At 32.5% G+C, this 17323-nt stretch overlaps 2 protein-coding genes and 1 non-coding gene across 5 annotated transcripts; 2 read left to right on the top strand and 1 right to left on the bottom strand.

The window, feature by feature from the left end:
• Positions 1-7498: 7498 nt before the first annotated feature.
• LOC107916036 (probable serine/threonine-protein phosphatase 2A regulatory subunit B'' subunit TON2) lies at positions 7499-11572 on the top strand. Of its 2 annotated transcripts, none has more exons than XM_016845207.2 (12): positions 7499-7851; positions 8390-8481; positions 8591-8653; positions 8744-8842; positions 8983-9141; positions 9421-9492; positions 9635-9767; positions 9881-9945; positions 10055-10130; positions 10333-10434; positions 10656-10848; positions 11166-11572. In XM_016845207.2, exons 1-12 carry the CDS (start codon positions 7710-7712, stop codon positions 11401-11403), a joined length of 1434 nt encoding a protein of 477 aa, XP_016700696.1. In that variant the 5' UTR covers positions 7499-7709; the 3' UTR covers positions 11404-11572. The 2 variants fall into 2 exon arrangements, with proteins under 2 accessions (XP_016700696.1, XP_040958373.1); XM_041102439.1 differs by having other exon boundaries at positions 10927-11572.
• On the top strand, positions 10964-11081 carry LOC121222942 (small nucleolar RNA snoR104). The gene has a single exon (XR_005920312.1). It is a non-coding gene; the product is annotated as a small nucleolar RNA snoR104 (small nucleolar RNA).
• Positions 11527-13569, bottom strand: LOC107916037 (E3 ubiquitin-protein ligase Topors). Of its 2 annotated transcripts, XR_005919460.1 has the most exons (6): positions 13040-13486; positions 12792-12929; positions 12659-12716; positions 12251-12513; positions 11959-12169; positions 11527-11874 (listed from the first exon to the last, which is right to left on the bottom strand). XR_005919460.1 is itself a non-coding variant. In XM_016845209.2 (5 exons), the coding sequence occupies exons 1-5, from the start codon at positions 13390-13392 to the stop codon at positions 12100-12102; spliced, it is 882 nt and encodes a 293-aa protein (XP_016700698.2). In that variant the 5' UTR covers positions 13393-13569; the 3' UTR covers positions 11527-12099. The 2 variants fall into 2 exon arrangements, 1 of the variants encoding a protein (XP_016700698.2); XM_016845209.2 differs by having other exon boundaries at positions 11527-12169; positions 13040-13569.
• Positions 13570-17323: the final 3754 nt, after the last annotated feature.

Here is a 17323-nt window from a genome sequence, read left to right as displayed (position 1 = left end):
TTCACATAAGTATATAAATCACAAGATAACATAGGTATGAGAAAGCTTACACTCAGAATTTAGAGTAGGGGTTTAGGCTATCACTAAATTCTCAAATAACATATTGAATCATGCCCACAAGCAATTATTCCAAACATTCACCAATTACGCTTTCGCCGAAAAGCCAAAAGCTCAAACTAGTTTTTCCTTGCCTTTATCTCTACTCGTAGAAGGTTCTATTGAATCTAGAACTTCAACACAAGAAATTCACACAACAATACATCCAAAAATCAACCAAGGACACATTACAAGCATACAAAACATAAGCCTAAACTAAGTTATCATATAACTGAAACTTATAACATAGCAAAATTTAAATTCGAATATCTCGATCTATACTTAATATTTTTGCCTAAAACCAATTATGTTCATCTTATAATTCACCTACAACTAATTCTCGACCTTTAAACTTCACAAAACTACTCAATTCAAGATATCGACTTTTTCGACATGTTTTATGGCTATTTTTCGAAACTTCATTAAAACTCAAGAAATATTTAACAAAACTTTAAAGTAAGTTTAGAAACCTTCTAATAATGTTAAAATAAGTTGAAAATACTTTGAAATCATGTTTTTATCCACAAACCTGAAATTCACCTTTAAAGACCCGTTTTTCGGCTTTTATTTAAAACATGCGTTTCAATTGCTAAGAATTCAGTTTGAGGGACTATATATCATTTAAAACTTATAGAAAGTCAAATGGTTACCTCTGATGGAAGAAAAAAGAGCTTTGATGCTAATTCGGAATAACCCATGTTTGGAGAAGATGATGTAGATGATAAAGTTTTTTGGTGATTTTCTTGGTTTTTATAAAGGTTTAAGGTTCAAGGGTGATAAAAATCAAAGAGGATTAGGAATTAGAAGTAAATTTTGATTGGGAGAGTAAAGGAAAAACAAACTGATGGCACCAATATGGGGAAGAAGTAGTTGAGGTGAAAATTATTTGGAAAATGGGGTATTAAGGTTGGTTTTGGACATTTGGTCAAATTACTTCATAAAGATTCTTAATTTTAACTCTTTTGTAAATCAGTTCTATTTTTTAAACTAAAGGTATTTAAAACTTATTCTCAGAAATTGATTTAATTTTCTAAAAACCATAATTGAAAACATTACCGATATGCCATGTCACAAAATTTCAAACACTCAAAGGCTAAAATTCTTAGGCCATATTTTGGGGTGTTATAGATCACTTAACACTTGTGTGCGAAAACAAACAAGTCGCACACTAAGCATTGAAAAGCTCAATGGTGCTCACATAACCAAAATCTTAATATAATGATATTAAGTAACATAGCATGTTAATCATCAACATAATATAGATTAAAGCACATATATCACCAACAAGTTAATTCAACATTTGAAAAACATCTTCAATAACTATTCCAATTCACACGTCAAATTGAGTCATTTTCAATATACTCATTACATAGTGTCTTCAATGATTCATTATCACATATTCATGCATAAGTCATTCATCTAATAACATAATAACCAAAATTTATATCATTATTATAGCCCATGTTAACTAAAGGTTGAATCAAGTATGAACATATGTATTAACCCTTTACACTTCACAATGATGCGCACAAGCACCAAACGGGCATAAAAGCTTCGATACATGTAAACACGTTCCCCTAACACTCCACAATGGAGCACACAAGTGCCAAAATAAATACACACAAGCACCCAATGAAATTCAAATAAGTGTTAAATACTTTCTTTGATACAAATCAATTCTATAGCATGCCAACTATAGTCGAACCATATCCAACATTATTTAATAGGGCATTTAATATTTAAATGTCTTACAAACATTGATTATTATCATCATTCAACATGGATCACCACATACCACTAATATATAGCATCATACCACTACATACATAACATCTATGTTTTCACATTTTCATACATAATATTCAAACATAATATGTAACAACCCCTAACCCAAATCCGTCACCGGAACAAGGTTAAGGAGAAACCAGAATCAAATCATCCAAAATTACCGATAGAACCAATGGATAGTGTGATAAAACTCTGACAAGCTTCCAATCTAATAGAGCTTCCAATAATCTGAAAAGTAAAGAAAAACAAGTACGTAAGCAGTAAATGCTTAGTAAGCTCATATAAACTTTAATCATGCCCATTCATTTCAAATATGAAATTTATAAATATCAAGAATAATTTAATATTGATACTACAATGCTCGTGTGGCTATATTCATCAACTCACAAGGTAAATAAATCCACATCATCACTTGTACATTTTATCCCTAACAATATAGGATTTTAGACAACTTTATACTCTTCCAAATTTCTTTATTTTCATTTGCATTTCTTTACTTCCACGCTTATTTCATGTGCATGACACACAAGTCGTAAACATATCATTCAACAATGATCACAAGCTAATGCATTTAACCAAAGCCTTTTTTGAATTGATCACATAATAAGTCATTTCATAAAAATTGCATAATTTAAACCTTACCACTTTTTCATGAGCACTAGCATATTTTCACTTAAATACTTACAAATTCAATGCATTATATAAATAATCATATTACTATTCAACCAATAGCTTGGCACTTGCCTAAGCATCAAGCAACAACACTGGTTAGCATACTTGCACATTTTACATATAAATTCAACATTAATAAACTTATTTTCTCATCATGTCACACTTGAGTTTATTTCTCGTCTCAACATGCATAATTTCTTTGTCAAATACAATATAATCAATAAACACACTTCCTTCAGATCAATATCAATAATAACCTATAAATCTTTTAATTCAATCACATAAGTCTCTTACCATTTCTTATTGAATCAAAGAACGGCTAACGGATATGAGTACATCGTCCTTTTTGTGCCATAGTCCAACTATGGTCTTACACATGTATTGCCATGGCCCTGCCATGGTCTTACATTTGTAATGTCATAATCCAATTATGGTCTTATCATCAGAATGCCATAGCCCAGCTATGGTCTTACATTTGTATCTATACTGCCATGGTCCAACCATGGTCTTACGTTCAATGTGCCATAACCTAGTTATGGTCTTATCCGTCAATTCATCCTTTGCCACAGAACGATTGTACTCAATCTGCATTCAATCCAAATTGAGTATTAAATTCAATAATATATTTCCGATAATAATTCATTCATTAGTTAATATCATATACTATCACATTGAGCCATTATTTAACTCATGAACATTTAGTTCATGCTTTCTATTCACATTTTCATATTCAATTCACATTTTCAAATTATATTCCACAATCACATTTCTTCTAATGGCTCAACTGATTCATTTCGTTCGATTTAAATTTTTAATTAATTACCCCTATTAATAGACTCAGACTTTGGCGGATACACGGATTCCAACCAAACACACCAATACGGCATATTGTGCCTAAAACTGTACTCAGTACCTAATCAACATGTCAGAAACAGTATACAACACATAAAGTGCCTGAAACGACACACGTGGTGCCTAATACGACACATATAGTATCTAATCAACAAAGCTGATAAATTCCCGTACTCTTCCAATGCTATGACATGCCAACTATATTCGACTTATCCCGACTAGTTAATAGGGTTTCCAATTCTCAATTCAAATTCACTTTCATTTCAAAATTTACTTTCAATATCAAATTCACTTTTTCATTTTTATTATATAAGTTTCTATGTTCTTGATATGTAAGTGAAGGGAAATAAGAGGAAGTGATGGGAAATATTGTAAAGAAAGGAAAGGAGGGTGTTATAAATTTGGTTATCAACATTTTACACTAAAACAGTTTTGGACAGTAGTAGTAATCTGACTTTCAAAATTCACCAAAAATCATAGAAATGGAATTAGAGGTTGAATAAATTATTAAATTAAATTTTATTGAGTCTATTTTTTCATAGAAGAAATGATGTAAGCAATGGATTTTTAAATTATGAGATATACTAAATTTTGTGAGACAATGTCAGAACAATTTCGGGTTCCCCTGTTCTGACTTTGGAAAATCATCAAAAATTTTAAAACAATAATTAGGGGTTTAAATTTATATTTTTACATTCTTGATGAGTCTATTTTCAAGATAAACAAACGGAAACATCATCCAAACCCCGTACTAAGAGATAATTATTTTTTAGTAAGCAAAGGTCAAAGCTGTCAAATAGCAGAACAAGGATAAATTTGAAGATTTTATTGTACTTATTGGCTAAGCTATAAATTCTAAAAAAATTATGGTAGAAAGATATTTGACTCTAGTTTCAAAAACATCAAGCGAATCTTAATTTAGAATTCTGTAGCTCAAGATATAAATGATTTATTGACTATGACTCAAGTGGACAACTTTGATATGAACATAAGTAAATAGTAGAATTATAGATATTATTACATATAAGCATGTTATTTACATTAAGGATGTGGAATGGAGAGGAGGAGGAGGAAAATATATGAATATTCAACTAGCATGGGTTTTCATTAAAAATGGTTAAATTGCATGTTTTAGGCTTAGGGACTAAATTGAATAAAAGTAAAATTTTAAGGGTAATTTTGTAAAAATATAAAAAATGACCAAATTGCATGAAATAAATTGTTTTATTGTCTAAATTAATAAATTGAATGAAATATTAATTTAGATCAAGATCGAGTGGAAAATCGAGGGAAATAGAAAATTTCCAAAATGCCCCTGTATTTTGGTATTCCTGCAATTTAGCCTGGTAAGTTCGTATGAACTATATTTTGTATAATTTTGATTAAAGTGAATGTTATTTGGTGATGGATATTATGTGTGTGTGTGTGTGTGTGTGTGTGTGTGTGTGTTCTATTGTTAGTATTGAATTAAATGAGAAATATGTGTTAGTATTGAATTGAATTTTGATTAGTAAATGAAAAAGTGAATTTGATATTGAAAGTAAATTTTGAAATGAAAGTCAATTTGAATTGAGAATTGGAAACCCTATTAACTAGTCGTGCTGAGTCGGATATAGTTGGCATGCCATAGGATCGGATATAGTTGCCGATCAGGCACTATATGTGTCGTATTAGGCACAACGTGTGTCATTTCAGGTACTTTATGTGTTGTATACTGTTTCTGATATGTTGATCAGGTACTGAGTACCGTTTTAGGCACCATGTGCCGTATTAGTGTGTTTGGTTGGAATCCGTATATCTACCAAAGTCCGAGTCTGTTAATAGGGGTAATTAATTAAAAATATCACCAACATCATCATTACCTTCTAGAGTTCTCTCTCTTTCTAATTGACCATTTTGCCCTTTATGATCTTTTAAAATTTCATCCTTGAGTCATCACTTAATTTGGTAAAATTATAATTTAGTCCCTCATAATTCTTCACTTACTCAATTTGGTCCTAATTCATCCATTTTCCTTAGTTTCTAGATCATTCCACCCTTAAAAATTTTGCACTATTGGTCCCTTAAATTTTTCATATTTACACTTTAACCTCTCAAATTTTAAATATTTACTCTTGGGTAACAAAACTTTTCTCACTTTTGCGATTTAATCCTTTATTGCATTAATATGTCATAATATACTTCCCAATGTTGCCATAACTCAAATTTCTCTTTTTGTTAGTTTATTTCCTTATTTTATTATATCAAATATACTATCTTACTTTCTTACTGTAGTAAATTTCAGGGTATTACATAATACCAGTAGGGATAATCTAAGCTAGATCACTTAATAAGCTTATATAGTGAAATTGAATTAAGCTACCACGAACTAAAGTCATCATACCTCAAAAAAAATTTCTTTCCCTTTGGCCCTTGAAGACTTGGTCATTCTTTCGCTATAATTAACCATTCAAATAAAGAAACAAAGTTAGTACAACACAATCAAGCATTAAAAACACCTAAAACTAACAATGTGATTCATTATGATAAAACACGACATTTTCTTGCTTTTAATAGAAACTCAATAGAACTCTAATCTAACCTATCTAAACTTGAAATCTAATTTTAAAATCGATATTAAGACCCTCTAACTAGTCAAAATCTTCCAGCAACTTGAACTTAAATACTTTTTCCCTCTAATACACTTTAAGCACTTAACAATGACATCTCAAAAGATTTAGAGAATTTTGGTGTAGAGAAAATGTCAATTGTGAAAATATTGTGGAACAAACCGTTCCTCAGACAATTTTATAAAAAGGGAAATTTTCCATTAAGGTTCTAGGATATTTACAACATAAGGGCCTCTAATGTGTTAAATCGTATTTTCTAATATTCACACATTAACCCTCTAATTTTACTAACCTTACAATTTGGTCCAAAAGCGTTAATTATTGAACTCCCTAATTAAACCCCATTAATAGCTTCGATTAATATCTAATTTACTAACTAATGATACTCTAATCCTTTATCATACCCATTCCTTGAAACATCTTGATTTGACTCCCGAAAATGTCTCAGTCTAAGAAATCTAGCCCAAAATCAAATTTCTCGACATAGATGAAAATCAAGTTTTTACATTTATAATTAAATAAATAGTTTTATATTTATTTTTAAATAACCACAATTTAAGTGGTTATGTTGATTTGGGTAACTACCAACTAAAGCATTGTTTTAGAACTCATTAGAAAAAATAAATCAAATTAAATCAAAATTATTATTTTTAGTGAATTAATTTTTTAAGCACATTTGATTATCCATAGTAAAAGGTAAATGATAGAATTTGTAATGAAGAAGTGTGGAAAATGATTCGTAGATAAGTAGCAGCTTATCACTTAGTAAGATTTTAAAAAGTTGCATTTATGAAATAGTCTAATCATATTTTGTACTTATTTTTAAGAAATATACCAAACAAAATTTATAACTTAGGCTCAAAATAGGAGAGGGGGAGAGTTTGGTGCTAACAATTTACTTTCCTAAAGCTTTTGTTCTCTCTAAAAATTATATGTGAAATTTAAAAAAAGTTTTGAGAGGTCCCCGATAGGTATAGCCCTTCAACAAATTCCATCTATACGATGATTGTGATTTATTGGATTTTACTTGAGTTGGACAAGAAGAGATTTTTAAGAAGGTAATTTTTCTTTAAAAAAATAAAGAGTTCTAAATTTTTTAGATTTTTAAACTACTTTTATTTTGGAATCCGTCGATTTATAATTGTTTAATTCAAAAAAATAATTGATTTAGTAAAAATTAGATTATTGAAATTTTACAAATTAAAAAATAATTACGAATAATTATATTAAATATATTTAATATGAGTATCTTTATATACTTAAAATTTTATATATAGTTTTAATAAAATAAAATTTTAAAAATAAACATAGTATCAAAACAAAAATAATTTTTAAAATTTAAGTTTTTTATCATATAATAGTATTAATCAAATAAAATTATGGGAAAATTTTAAAAAAACTCACCTCCTTAGATGAAATTTTAAAAAACTTAAGGGACAAAAGCAACATTTCAGAAACTTTTGCGCAAAATTTATAATATACAAAATCTAAGAGATGCCCTTATAATTTCTCCAAATAAATTTCAAAAAGCGTCTTCGAAACAAAAGGGAAACACTTTTCTCTACCAAATCAATTGTTTCACAGATCAGTGAAACTGAAGATCTAGGGTTTTTTATTCAGAAAATTAAAAATTTACACCGAAATTGAACTGGTTTGAGTCGACTCGTATTGATAGATAGGTGCAACTCGACCATGTATAGTGGGTCCAGTGATGGCGAGAGCCACGAAGCCGCCGCTCAACGGAAGATCCCACCGGTTTCGTCGATGCTTTGGGTTCGAAATCTTCGCCGGTACATCGGATCCGGTGCTGGACTCGGATCCGAAGCCTTAATGGGTCCGTATCTCTTCTCTCTTCCTTTCATTTCTTGATGATATCCAAAATTCTATTTCTTAAGCTTAATTTTGATTAATTTAGACTTAGGCTATAACTTTAAGGGTCTTTCTTACGGAAATTTGTTTAATTGGTGGTGTTTAGAATTTTTAAAATTTTGCTAAACTGTGGAAGTAGAAGCCTATTGTTTAAGATGATAAGTAATGAACCTGATAACTAGGTTAATCTTGAGTGTGAATTGATAAGCACAGATAGAGAATTCGTGTAATTTGAAGTTTATTTATATTTATTCGTGCAAGCTTATGTCTTTGAGAAAGATTAGGAACTGGGTCTTTTCTTCTTACAAGCTTTGTAGGAGGGCAATTATAACTTGCTGATTTCTTTATTGGTCATATATGCATTAATTCGTGATGCTTGTCTGCTGAGATGTTTGGCTTTTTGTTGAATTGCGGATATGAGTACGTTTATTTAATCATTAAAATCAATGTTTGTTTCCTCATTAAGATTTCTGATTTTTCGTGTTGCTTTCATCCTTTTTTAGAGCTTGAAACAAAGAGGATCTTGCTTGATATATTTAAAGAAAAGCAACAGAAAAGCGCCGAAGCTGGTACAATACCAAGTTTCTATAAGAAGGCATGTATCAAAATTATCTGCAGCTGCATTACTCTTAAAATCCCTTATTACCACAAACTTATTCTTCTTTTCGTTCCTTTCTTTTTGTTTTTGTTTTTGCTTGGTTCAGAAACCTGAGGAAGGATCCATCAGTCATAGGGTTCAGAAGCTAGCAAAATATCGTTTTCTAAAGGTAAAATTGCTGCTTTCTTCGATTGTGTTGGTCCTGAACTGTCTACCGGTCCATTTAATCATCACTCACATTCTTAATTCTGAATTACAGAAGCAATCTGATCTTCTACTAAACGCTGATGATCTGGATGCCATGTGGGTTTGCTTAAGAGAAAATTGTGTCATTGATGATGCCACTGGTGCTGAAAAGGTTTATATTCTTAGTCATCATAATCTCCATCTGTTCAAAGAATCGAAACTGCTAGGCTGCTTTTAGTTTGTTGTTCATAATTGTGACATTATCCTTGTCTCAGCTGTATTCATAGCTTGACTCATTTTCTCGATTTGCAGATGAATTATGAAGATTTTTGCCACATTGCCTCCGTTTGTACAGAACAAATAGGTCCAAAATGTCGCCGCTTTTTCAGCCCATCAAACTTCATGAAGTTTGAGAAAGATGAATCAGGAAGAATCGCCATCTTGCCCTTCTATCTTTATGTGATGCGCACTGTGAGTCTTTGATGTTAAAGAATGTTCCTGATTGTTATTATACTTTGCAGTCTATCTCAATCATGTGTAAGTCCTAGGATCAGTCCATTATTGATTGTTGCTTTGTTGACTAACGATGTCAGTCCTACAATCATGATGTTTCAAGAAACATAGATATCATCTACTTTTGCATTTTAATTTATTTTTGTTGAGAATAGATATCATCTACTTTTGCATTTTAATTTATTTTTGTTGAGAAAGTGGTTCCTTGACTTCTGTTTATTCTTCATTGTTCTTCAGGTTTCTCTTACACAGGCCAGAATTGATATGAGTGAGCTTGATGAGGATTCAGATGGTTTCCTTCAACCTCATGTAAGGAGTCTTTGCGTCTTCAAGCTTTGAAGTATTTAAATTATCTTTTCACCATGTGATCTCTTTTCTGATTGACTACCACTCCAGCACCTGTTTTTTTTTCACCATTTCTGATGTTTAAGAGCTACAATTACTTTTATAGGAAATGGAGGCCTACATTCGTGGTCTTATTCCTAACCTGGCACAACTACGGGATATGCCTGCAGCCTTTGTTCAAATGTACTGTCGCATAGCTGCACACAAATTCTCTTTCTTTTGTGATCCTCATAGACGAGGTCTGTGTAACCAAAATACCTTTACCAACATCTAGTTGATATCTCATCAGTAACTAGTTTTAGTGCTTCCATCATGATGTGTTCAAATAGTTAACATTTAGTATTTTTCACAGGAAAGGCCTGCATAAAAAAGGTGCTGCTTAGTAACTGTCTCCAGGAATTAATGGAACTACATCAGGTACATTATTGATGATTATATCTCATAGATACACAATTCTCTTATACCTAGTTTTGACAACTGTTTTTCTTAAGTTATTTTCTCGTTCCTTCATTAAACTTTTGTGCAGGAAAGTGAAGAAGAAGTCACTGACACTGAGCAAGCTGAAAATTGGTTTTCCTTGACTTCTGCACAACGTATATGTGGTGTGTACATTGGGCATATTCAATTTCTCTAGATATAAGAGTATTTTGTTGTTTTTGTTTATCCTCTCCTTTGAACCTGATTGTCTAGTGGATCTTAATCTTACTCTTACCATTCTTTGAGGTTTGAAAACTGCTTATGTAAATAATTACGTGGGAAATATGATGCAATGATGTACTAACAGCATACCTATTCTTCTCCTAGATATGTTTCTTGCCCTCGATAAGGATATGAATGGAACACTGAGTAAGCAGGAGCTTAAAGAATATGCGGATGGAACTCTAACTGAAATTTTCATCGAAAGAGGTAGAATATTACACTATTGTTTTCCTTTTACCATGATTTTGCGTTTGATTTGTAAGCATGGTTGTTACTTCCAACGTCCTTCAAAACAAAATTAGAGGTGGACTTGGACTGTTAGTAAACCAATCATATATCATCCTCTTCTATTATTAAGTTGTATTCTTTCTACTATTTTTTATTCCAATTTGAGTTCTCATTTTTTCGATTTCTTATGATTTCAATAGTATTTGATGAGCATGTCCGACGTTGCAAAATTGGTGCTGGAAATAATCGAGAGATGGACTTCGACAGTTTTCTCGACTTTGTTCTGGCCCTTGAGAACAAAGATACTCCAGAAGGGTTAACATATTTGTTCCGTTGTCTTGATCTTAATGGTAGGGGATTCCTCACAACAGCAGATATTCATTCTCTTTTCAGGTAATGGCCTCTTCATATATTCATAATTGAAGTTTTATTTTGACTATCATGGTCCTGACCTATATTATTTGATTTAAGCAATCGAGCATATCTCGAAAAAAATGGAAGTGAAGAAGGGGAGCATCACAGAGATGAGATGTTGCCTGATACAACCTTCCTACATAAAATTCTGTATTTTCCTGCTTGTAGCACTTGAGCCAGTTTCTACAAGCCTCATATCTCCAGAGACATGAATGATGAAAACAATGATTGATTTACATTTACCACCATTATAATAATGTCATCAACTGAAAGAAATCATTGGATCCTTGAAACAGAGATGTACACCAGAAATGGATTGAAGGGGGCAACTACGAATTGTGTATCGAAGATGTTCGGGATGAAATATGGGATATGGTAAAGCCAGCCGATCCATTGAGGATTACGTTGGCTGACCTCCTAGCTTGTAAACAGGGTGGGACTGTGGCCAGCATGCTCATAGATGTGCGCGGGTTTTGGGCACATGATAACAGAGAGAACCTTCTTCAAGAAGAAGAGCCAGAGGAAGAATCGTGATTGCATATTTGATCAAACTGCTGCTTCTTTTGTCCAAGGTACTTGTTCTTCTTGCAAGATGTACTATTTTGTTGCAATGCTTGTAAGATTTATGATCTGGAAAGTTGTCACAAACTCTGTAACTCCTCTTCAAATTTCAATCTATTGCATTAAATAGCAAATTTACATATTTTCCGATAAATTGTATAAATTACTTTCATCATTGCACAATTCATGCCCAAGGGAATGTCAAATATATAAAATCATAATATGATCCAAGCAAAACATTTACAAGAATCTGTCGGTCGGCGCCGGGCAACTGACGTGTTTAATCTGCTCTACTTATCTGACGGCTATTACAAGAATTTGTTGGTTGGCACCTGGCTTGCTTGCAACTCCGGCTGACATGTTTAATGTGCTCTGCTCTACTTATTCGACGGCTACCAAAGCCCCTGCTTCTTGGATCTCTCAACTTCAAGCAATTTGATAGTACTGAGCACATTTTTTCTTTCATCAGTTAAGGCCTAGCTTCAGAATTTGATTAAATCCTTCAATCTCTAAGCTGTGCCATTTTACCTGATGGCTTAAAAACTGATAGTGCAGCCATCACCAGACCATCGAGGATAACAAGCTCTGAAGGAACTGATCTCTTACGCCACAGATATAGTGTGTAGACGAGATATCAGTTAAAATAATATGCAACTCGGCTAAGTGACGCTACTTCAACTGTCTATACTCAACTACTGCATCATAAGTTTCCATGGTAAATGGACTATCCACAAAGCATCTGGTATACATTTCTGAAAATTAATAATAACAGAAAAGGAAATCTTCAAGCAAATCAAAAAAGCAAAGGTGTATAACTCACCTGAGTTCATGCCAAAACATGTTGGTTCGGTGGTGCAAAAAAGGTTCCAAAGGAGCAAGAAAGTTGTCGTTGACAAAACTGAGCTGTGTCGAAGAGGCGGAAGAGCCATCTTCATGTCTAGAGAAGAGAAGCGAGGACACAACATGAAGAATGATTGATGGATCTGGATCTCCGAGGATAGCCTTAAGCTCCCTTTGAATCCATGGTTCTATTCTTCGCAGTAGTTTCTCTTTCTCAAAATCATTCCTAATCCTAGGAACATTCTGAAAGCAAAGAGATAACGCATCAAAATGATGGAAAATAACCCTTCCTTGCTAATCAAATCCACTAATTTATCATATACGTCACATTTCAAATATATGGAAAAAAAAATGCAAACCTTCAAAGAACTAAACCAGGTAAACCTACCTGCTGAAAACCATTACCATGATATATAGGCACAGCTTGCAGCCGTCGGTTATACACACTGCAAGAGAAACCCTATCAGCCATTTAATCTTAGAATTAGGCAAATATAACTAAATTGGGTCTTCATAAGGTACCTGGCACGCCATTGAAGCTTCCTTTCGGCGATAACATGAGGCGACATAGTCCCGGGTCGCCCAAAAGATCGCCGCCAAGGCAACGGTCTCGTTCTCCGGTTAACATCGTTCATTTCTCTTCTGGTCCTTTCGATGATCCTAACCAAATAATTAAAAAGAAAAAAAAAAGAGTAACCTAAACAATCAACTCTTTTATTCGACTTACAATTAAATAGTCAGATAATCGTTAATCAAAAAAGAAAACTCACCGTCGACGATCAGCTACGGTGGACCGTGGTCGTGGAATAACTGATTTGCAGTCGGAGATAGCAGGTAACTGCTGTTTGAGGTATCTTAGAGAGGAGAGATCGATTTTGTAGAACCAAGAATCGAAGGTGGAATTGCAGAGAGGGCAATTCCTCTTCAAATCGCTCCACTTGTGGATGCAGTCCAAGCAGTAAGCGTGGAAACAAACGGTGAGAACCGCCGCTCCAGGAACGTCGATGGTTCTCAAGCATATGGGACATGTTTTGTCGACGATGGCCGGAGAAATTACTCTTCGTATGAATCTCTGGATGTTCGGTTTCCCCAATGGTTTCGGTGAAGACGAGGGTGAATCCATTTGGGGAAAGAGAAGAGAAAAGAAGTTGGTCTTTAGATCATGGATTTTTATGTTGTCGCTGAAAGGCGGTGTTGCCGTCGTGGGTCGACAAGTCAAACGAAACTCCCAAAAATATATAGGGATAATACAATATTGTCACCTCACATTAGCTTTAGAATTCAATTTGGTGCCTATATCATCTTTTAGGCTTAAATAATGATATGATACTTAAACTATACTTTCTTTTTTCTTTCTCACTAAATTTTGTTTTGCCATAAGTGGTATCTAAATTTTTGTTCGTTATCCAAAATAGTACCTAAACTATACCTTTTTCTTAAGTTGGTACATAAACATATTTATGGTCACAAGTGCTACTTAAACCATACTTCAATACCCAACATGATACCTAAATTATATTTCATTACCCAAATTACTTAATCGTTAAACAAAAATATTTTAACCAACCATTTTGCGACACGTGATACTTTATGTTAAAATAAAATTCAAAGAATATAATTAAATTAAATTATAAAAATATCAAATTAAATTAAATTAAAACTTTTCAATTCCTTTTACACTCTCTCCCTACAATTCTTTTTTTTCTTTTAATTTTTTTCTACCCAGTTTCTACCCAATATTTGGATTTCATTCTTTATTTGTACTTTATTCATTATAGAGATTCATATAACATTAACTATTTTATACAAAGTACATAGAAAAAACAAAAAAAAAGTTATTTTTAAGAAAAATAATAGACAAGTTTTGATCGAGGTTTAAAAATGGAGAAGAAACTCACTAAAATCCGGGTTTTGTCGTCAACTAGGTTTGAATAGGTTTTTCGATGAGTTCTTTATTTTTCCACAATCAGATTTCTTCATTGAAGAACAAAAAAGATAAATATGTTTACAAATTTTAGAAATAATATTTAACTTTTTTGGGAACTTTGTAGTACCATGTGTCACAAAATAATTGGCTAAGAGGGCTTTTTTTAACTACTGAAGTAATTTGGATAATTGAGTATAGTTTAAGTACTACTTTGGGTATTGGAGTATACTTTATATATCACTCGTAACCAAAAAAAATGTTTAGCTATCAACCTGGGAAAATTTTTTATAATTTAGGTACCATTTTGTGGTATAATTTAGGCACCACTCGTCCAAAAAAAAGTTGAAATACCAACTTGAAAAAAAAGAGATATAATTTAAGTACCATTTTGTGGTATAGTTTAGGTACCACTCGACCAAATAAAAGTTGAAATACAAACTTGAAAAAAAACAATATAGTTTAAGTACCATTTTATGGCTTAAGCCTATTTTTTATCATCAAATAGATACATTTTGGCTTCAAATAGCCCAAAATGTTTACTCATTAAATTTTAAAATATATATCATTTAAGGTTAATCTCAAATAAACACTTGTTATCTAATGTGCCATTCTAGATATTTAAGGTAATTTGCTCAAGTCATATTTTAAATAATTATGATATAATCATTAACATTATTTATTATGTTATGATCATTCAACTGTTAATTCTCGTTAAAAAGTGTAACAACAAGTTAATGCGGCAATTAATATGATCTTTTCAGATAAATTCTTTTGTCAAATCATACAACTAAAACAAATTTCATTCTTTTTCTTTTATTCTCCTTTTTTTTTTCTTTATTTTCAATATCTTCTTCTCCCTTTCTTTTTATCTCTTCTCCCTTCATCAGGAAACCTTTAACAAAATTCCAATGTTAAAATTTTATTAAGATGGCCCAAAAGAATCTTATTTTAATGAAGAAAGATACAAGTTCTCTTCTTCTTCCTATGCTATAATGAAATCCAACAAATTAAGTTTTTGATGTTGTATGATGAAATTCCATTGCTCTGAACTAAAATTATTGCCTTTAGATTGAACCTAATCTGTTCCATAAAAGTTCATATCATTATTGATATTAGTCATTGTTAGAATTAAGTGACCCGAATCCTTATTTAAATCAAATACAGTGGTAAAATAAAATAAAAGTAAAATCCCTATAGAATTATATTTATTTTATTTTATTTTTAGAATAAGGTTTTTTAAACTTTATTAAACTCTATCTATTTGATATTGATTAGAATAAGGTGTTTCAATCTTACTACACTCCTATTAGAATATGGTTTTACAAGCCTATAAATAGACATAACCTACTCTTCTTGTAATAATTCGAATTAGACATAGTGAATTTTCTTCTCCTCTGCCCGTGGTTTTTTTTCGAAAGAGTTTCCACGTAAAATCTGTTATTTATTTTTTTTCTTTGTGATATATTGTCATTACCGACATTCTATTTTTACAAATTGGTATCAGAGCTTCCGGGTTGTTCATCTCAATCACGTTAATGGCATCTTTGAAGTATGAAATTCCCCTGTTGGATCGCAACACCATATTTGCGTTGTGGCAGATAAAGATGCAAGCAGTTCTTGCACAGATGGACTTAGAGGAAGCCCTACTAAGGGTAGATAAGATGCCTTCAACATTGACGGTGGAAGAGAAGAAGTGTAAGGATCGAAATGCGTTAACACGGTTACATCTGCATTTGTCTAATGAATTTTTATAGGATGTGATGAAGGAGAAGACCGTCGCTGGATTATGGAAGAGGTTGGAACAAATATGTATGTCGAAAAATCTAACTAGCAAGCTGTATATGAAACAACATTTTTATGCTCATCGTTTGGAGGAAGGTGCATCTGTGCACGAACACTTAATAGTGTTTAAAGAAATTCTCTCAAACTTGGAGGCCATGGAGGTTCAGTATGATAAGGAAGATCTAGGGTTGATTCTACTTTGTTCGTTACCTCTGTCTTATTTAACCTTTAGAGATACGATTTTATATAGCCGCAAGTCTCTCACAGTTGATGAGGTTTATGATTCTTTAACCTCTGATGATAAGATGAAGCTTCTTGTGGTTAAAATTGCCTCTCAAGGAGAGGGTCTCATTGTTCATAAGAGATAAGACCAGAATGCTGATGATGATCGTAGAATGGCACTGGAACAGAATCCTCACGGTAAATCTAAGGGTAGATCGAAGTATTCAAACAGAGGTAAAACTTGTAACTTCTACAAGAAGAAAGGGCACATTAAATCTGAGTGCTATAAGCTACAGAACAAGATCAAAAGGGAGGCTTCGAATCAAAATGGAAAATAACCAGATAATTCTAGTAAGGCTAATGTTGTAGAAAACTATAGCGATGGTGAACTTCTAGTCACTTCTGTCAACAATTTTAAAGTGAGCGAGAAGTGGATCCTTGATTCAGGCTGCACCTTCCACATAAGTCCCAATCGGGATTGGTTTACAACTTACAAAATAGTGTCTAAATGTGTTGTTTTGATGGAAAATAATGCTTCATGTAGAATTGCAACTGTTGGAACAATTAAAGTTAAGATGTTTGATGGAGTTGTCAGAACACTTAGTCACTACGACATGTTCCAAAATTGAAGAGAAATTTAATTCTGTTGAGTACTCTTAATATAAAAGGGTACAAATATACAACTGAAAGTGGGGTTTTCAAGATTTCTAAAGGTTCCCTCATTGTGATAAAAAGGTAGAGAAAGACTGCCAAGGTATATGTTTTGCAGGGTTCTACTGTTACTGGTGATTTAGTTGTCACATCCTCTTCCTTGTCAGATAATGATATTACTAAACTTTGGCATATGCACCTAGGGCATGTGAGTGAGAATGGCATGGCAGAATTGAGCAAAAGAGGACTTCTTGATGAGTAAGGAATTTGCAAACTGAAGTTCTGTGAGCACTCCATTTTTTGGGAAGCAAAAGAGAGTTCGATTCACCAGAGGAATCTATAACACAAAAGGAATGTTGGAGTATATTCATTCTGATTTGTGGGGGCCATCCAGAGTGCCTTCGAGAGGTGGAGCTAATTATATGTTAACTTTTATTGATGATTTTTCCAGAAAAGTGTGGGCGTTCTTCCT

Source organism: Gossypium hirsutum, chromosome D10, assembly GCF_007990345.1.
Source record: "Gossypium hirsutum isolate 1008001.06 chromosome D10, Gossypium_hirsutum_v2.1, whole genome shotgun sequence".
Classification (NCBI taxonomy): Eukaryota; Viridiplantae; Streptophyta; class Magnoliopsida; order Malvales; family Malvaceae; genus Gossypium; species Gossypium hirsutum.
Note: the sequence above shows the minus strand (reverse complement) of the source record. Positions and strands in the feature narration are given on the sequence as shown.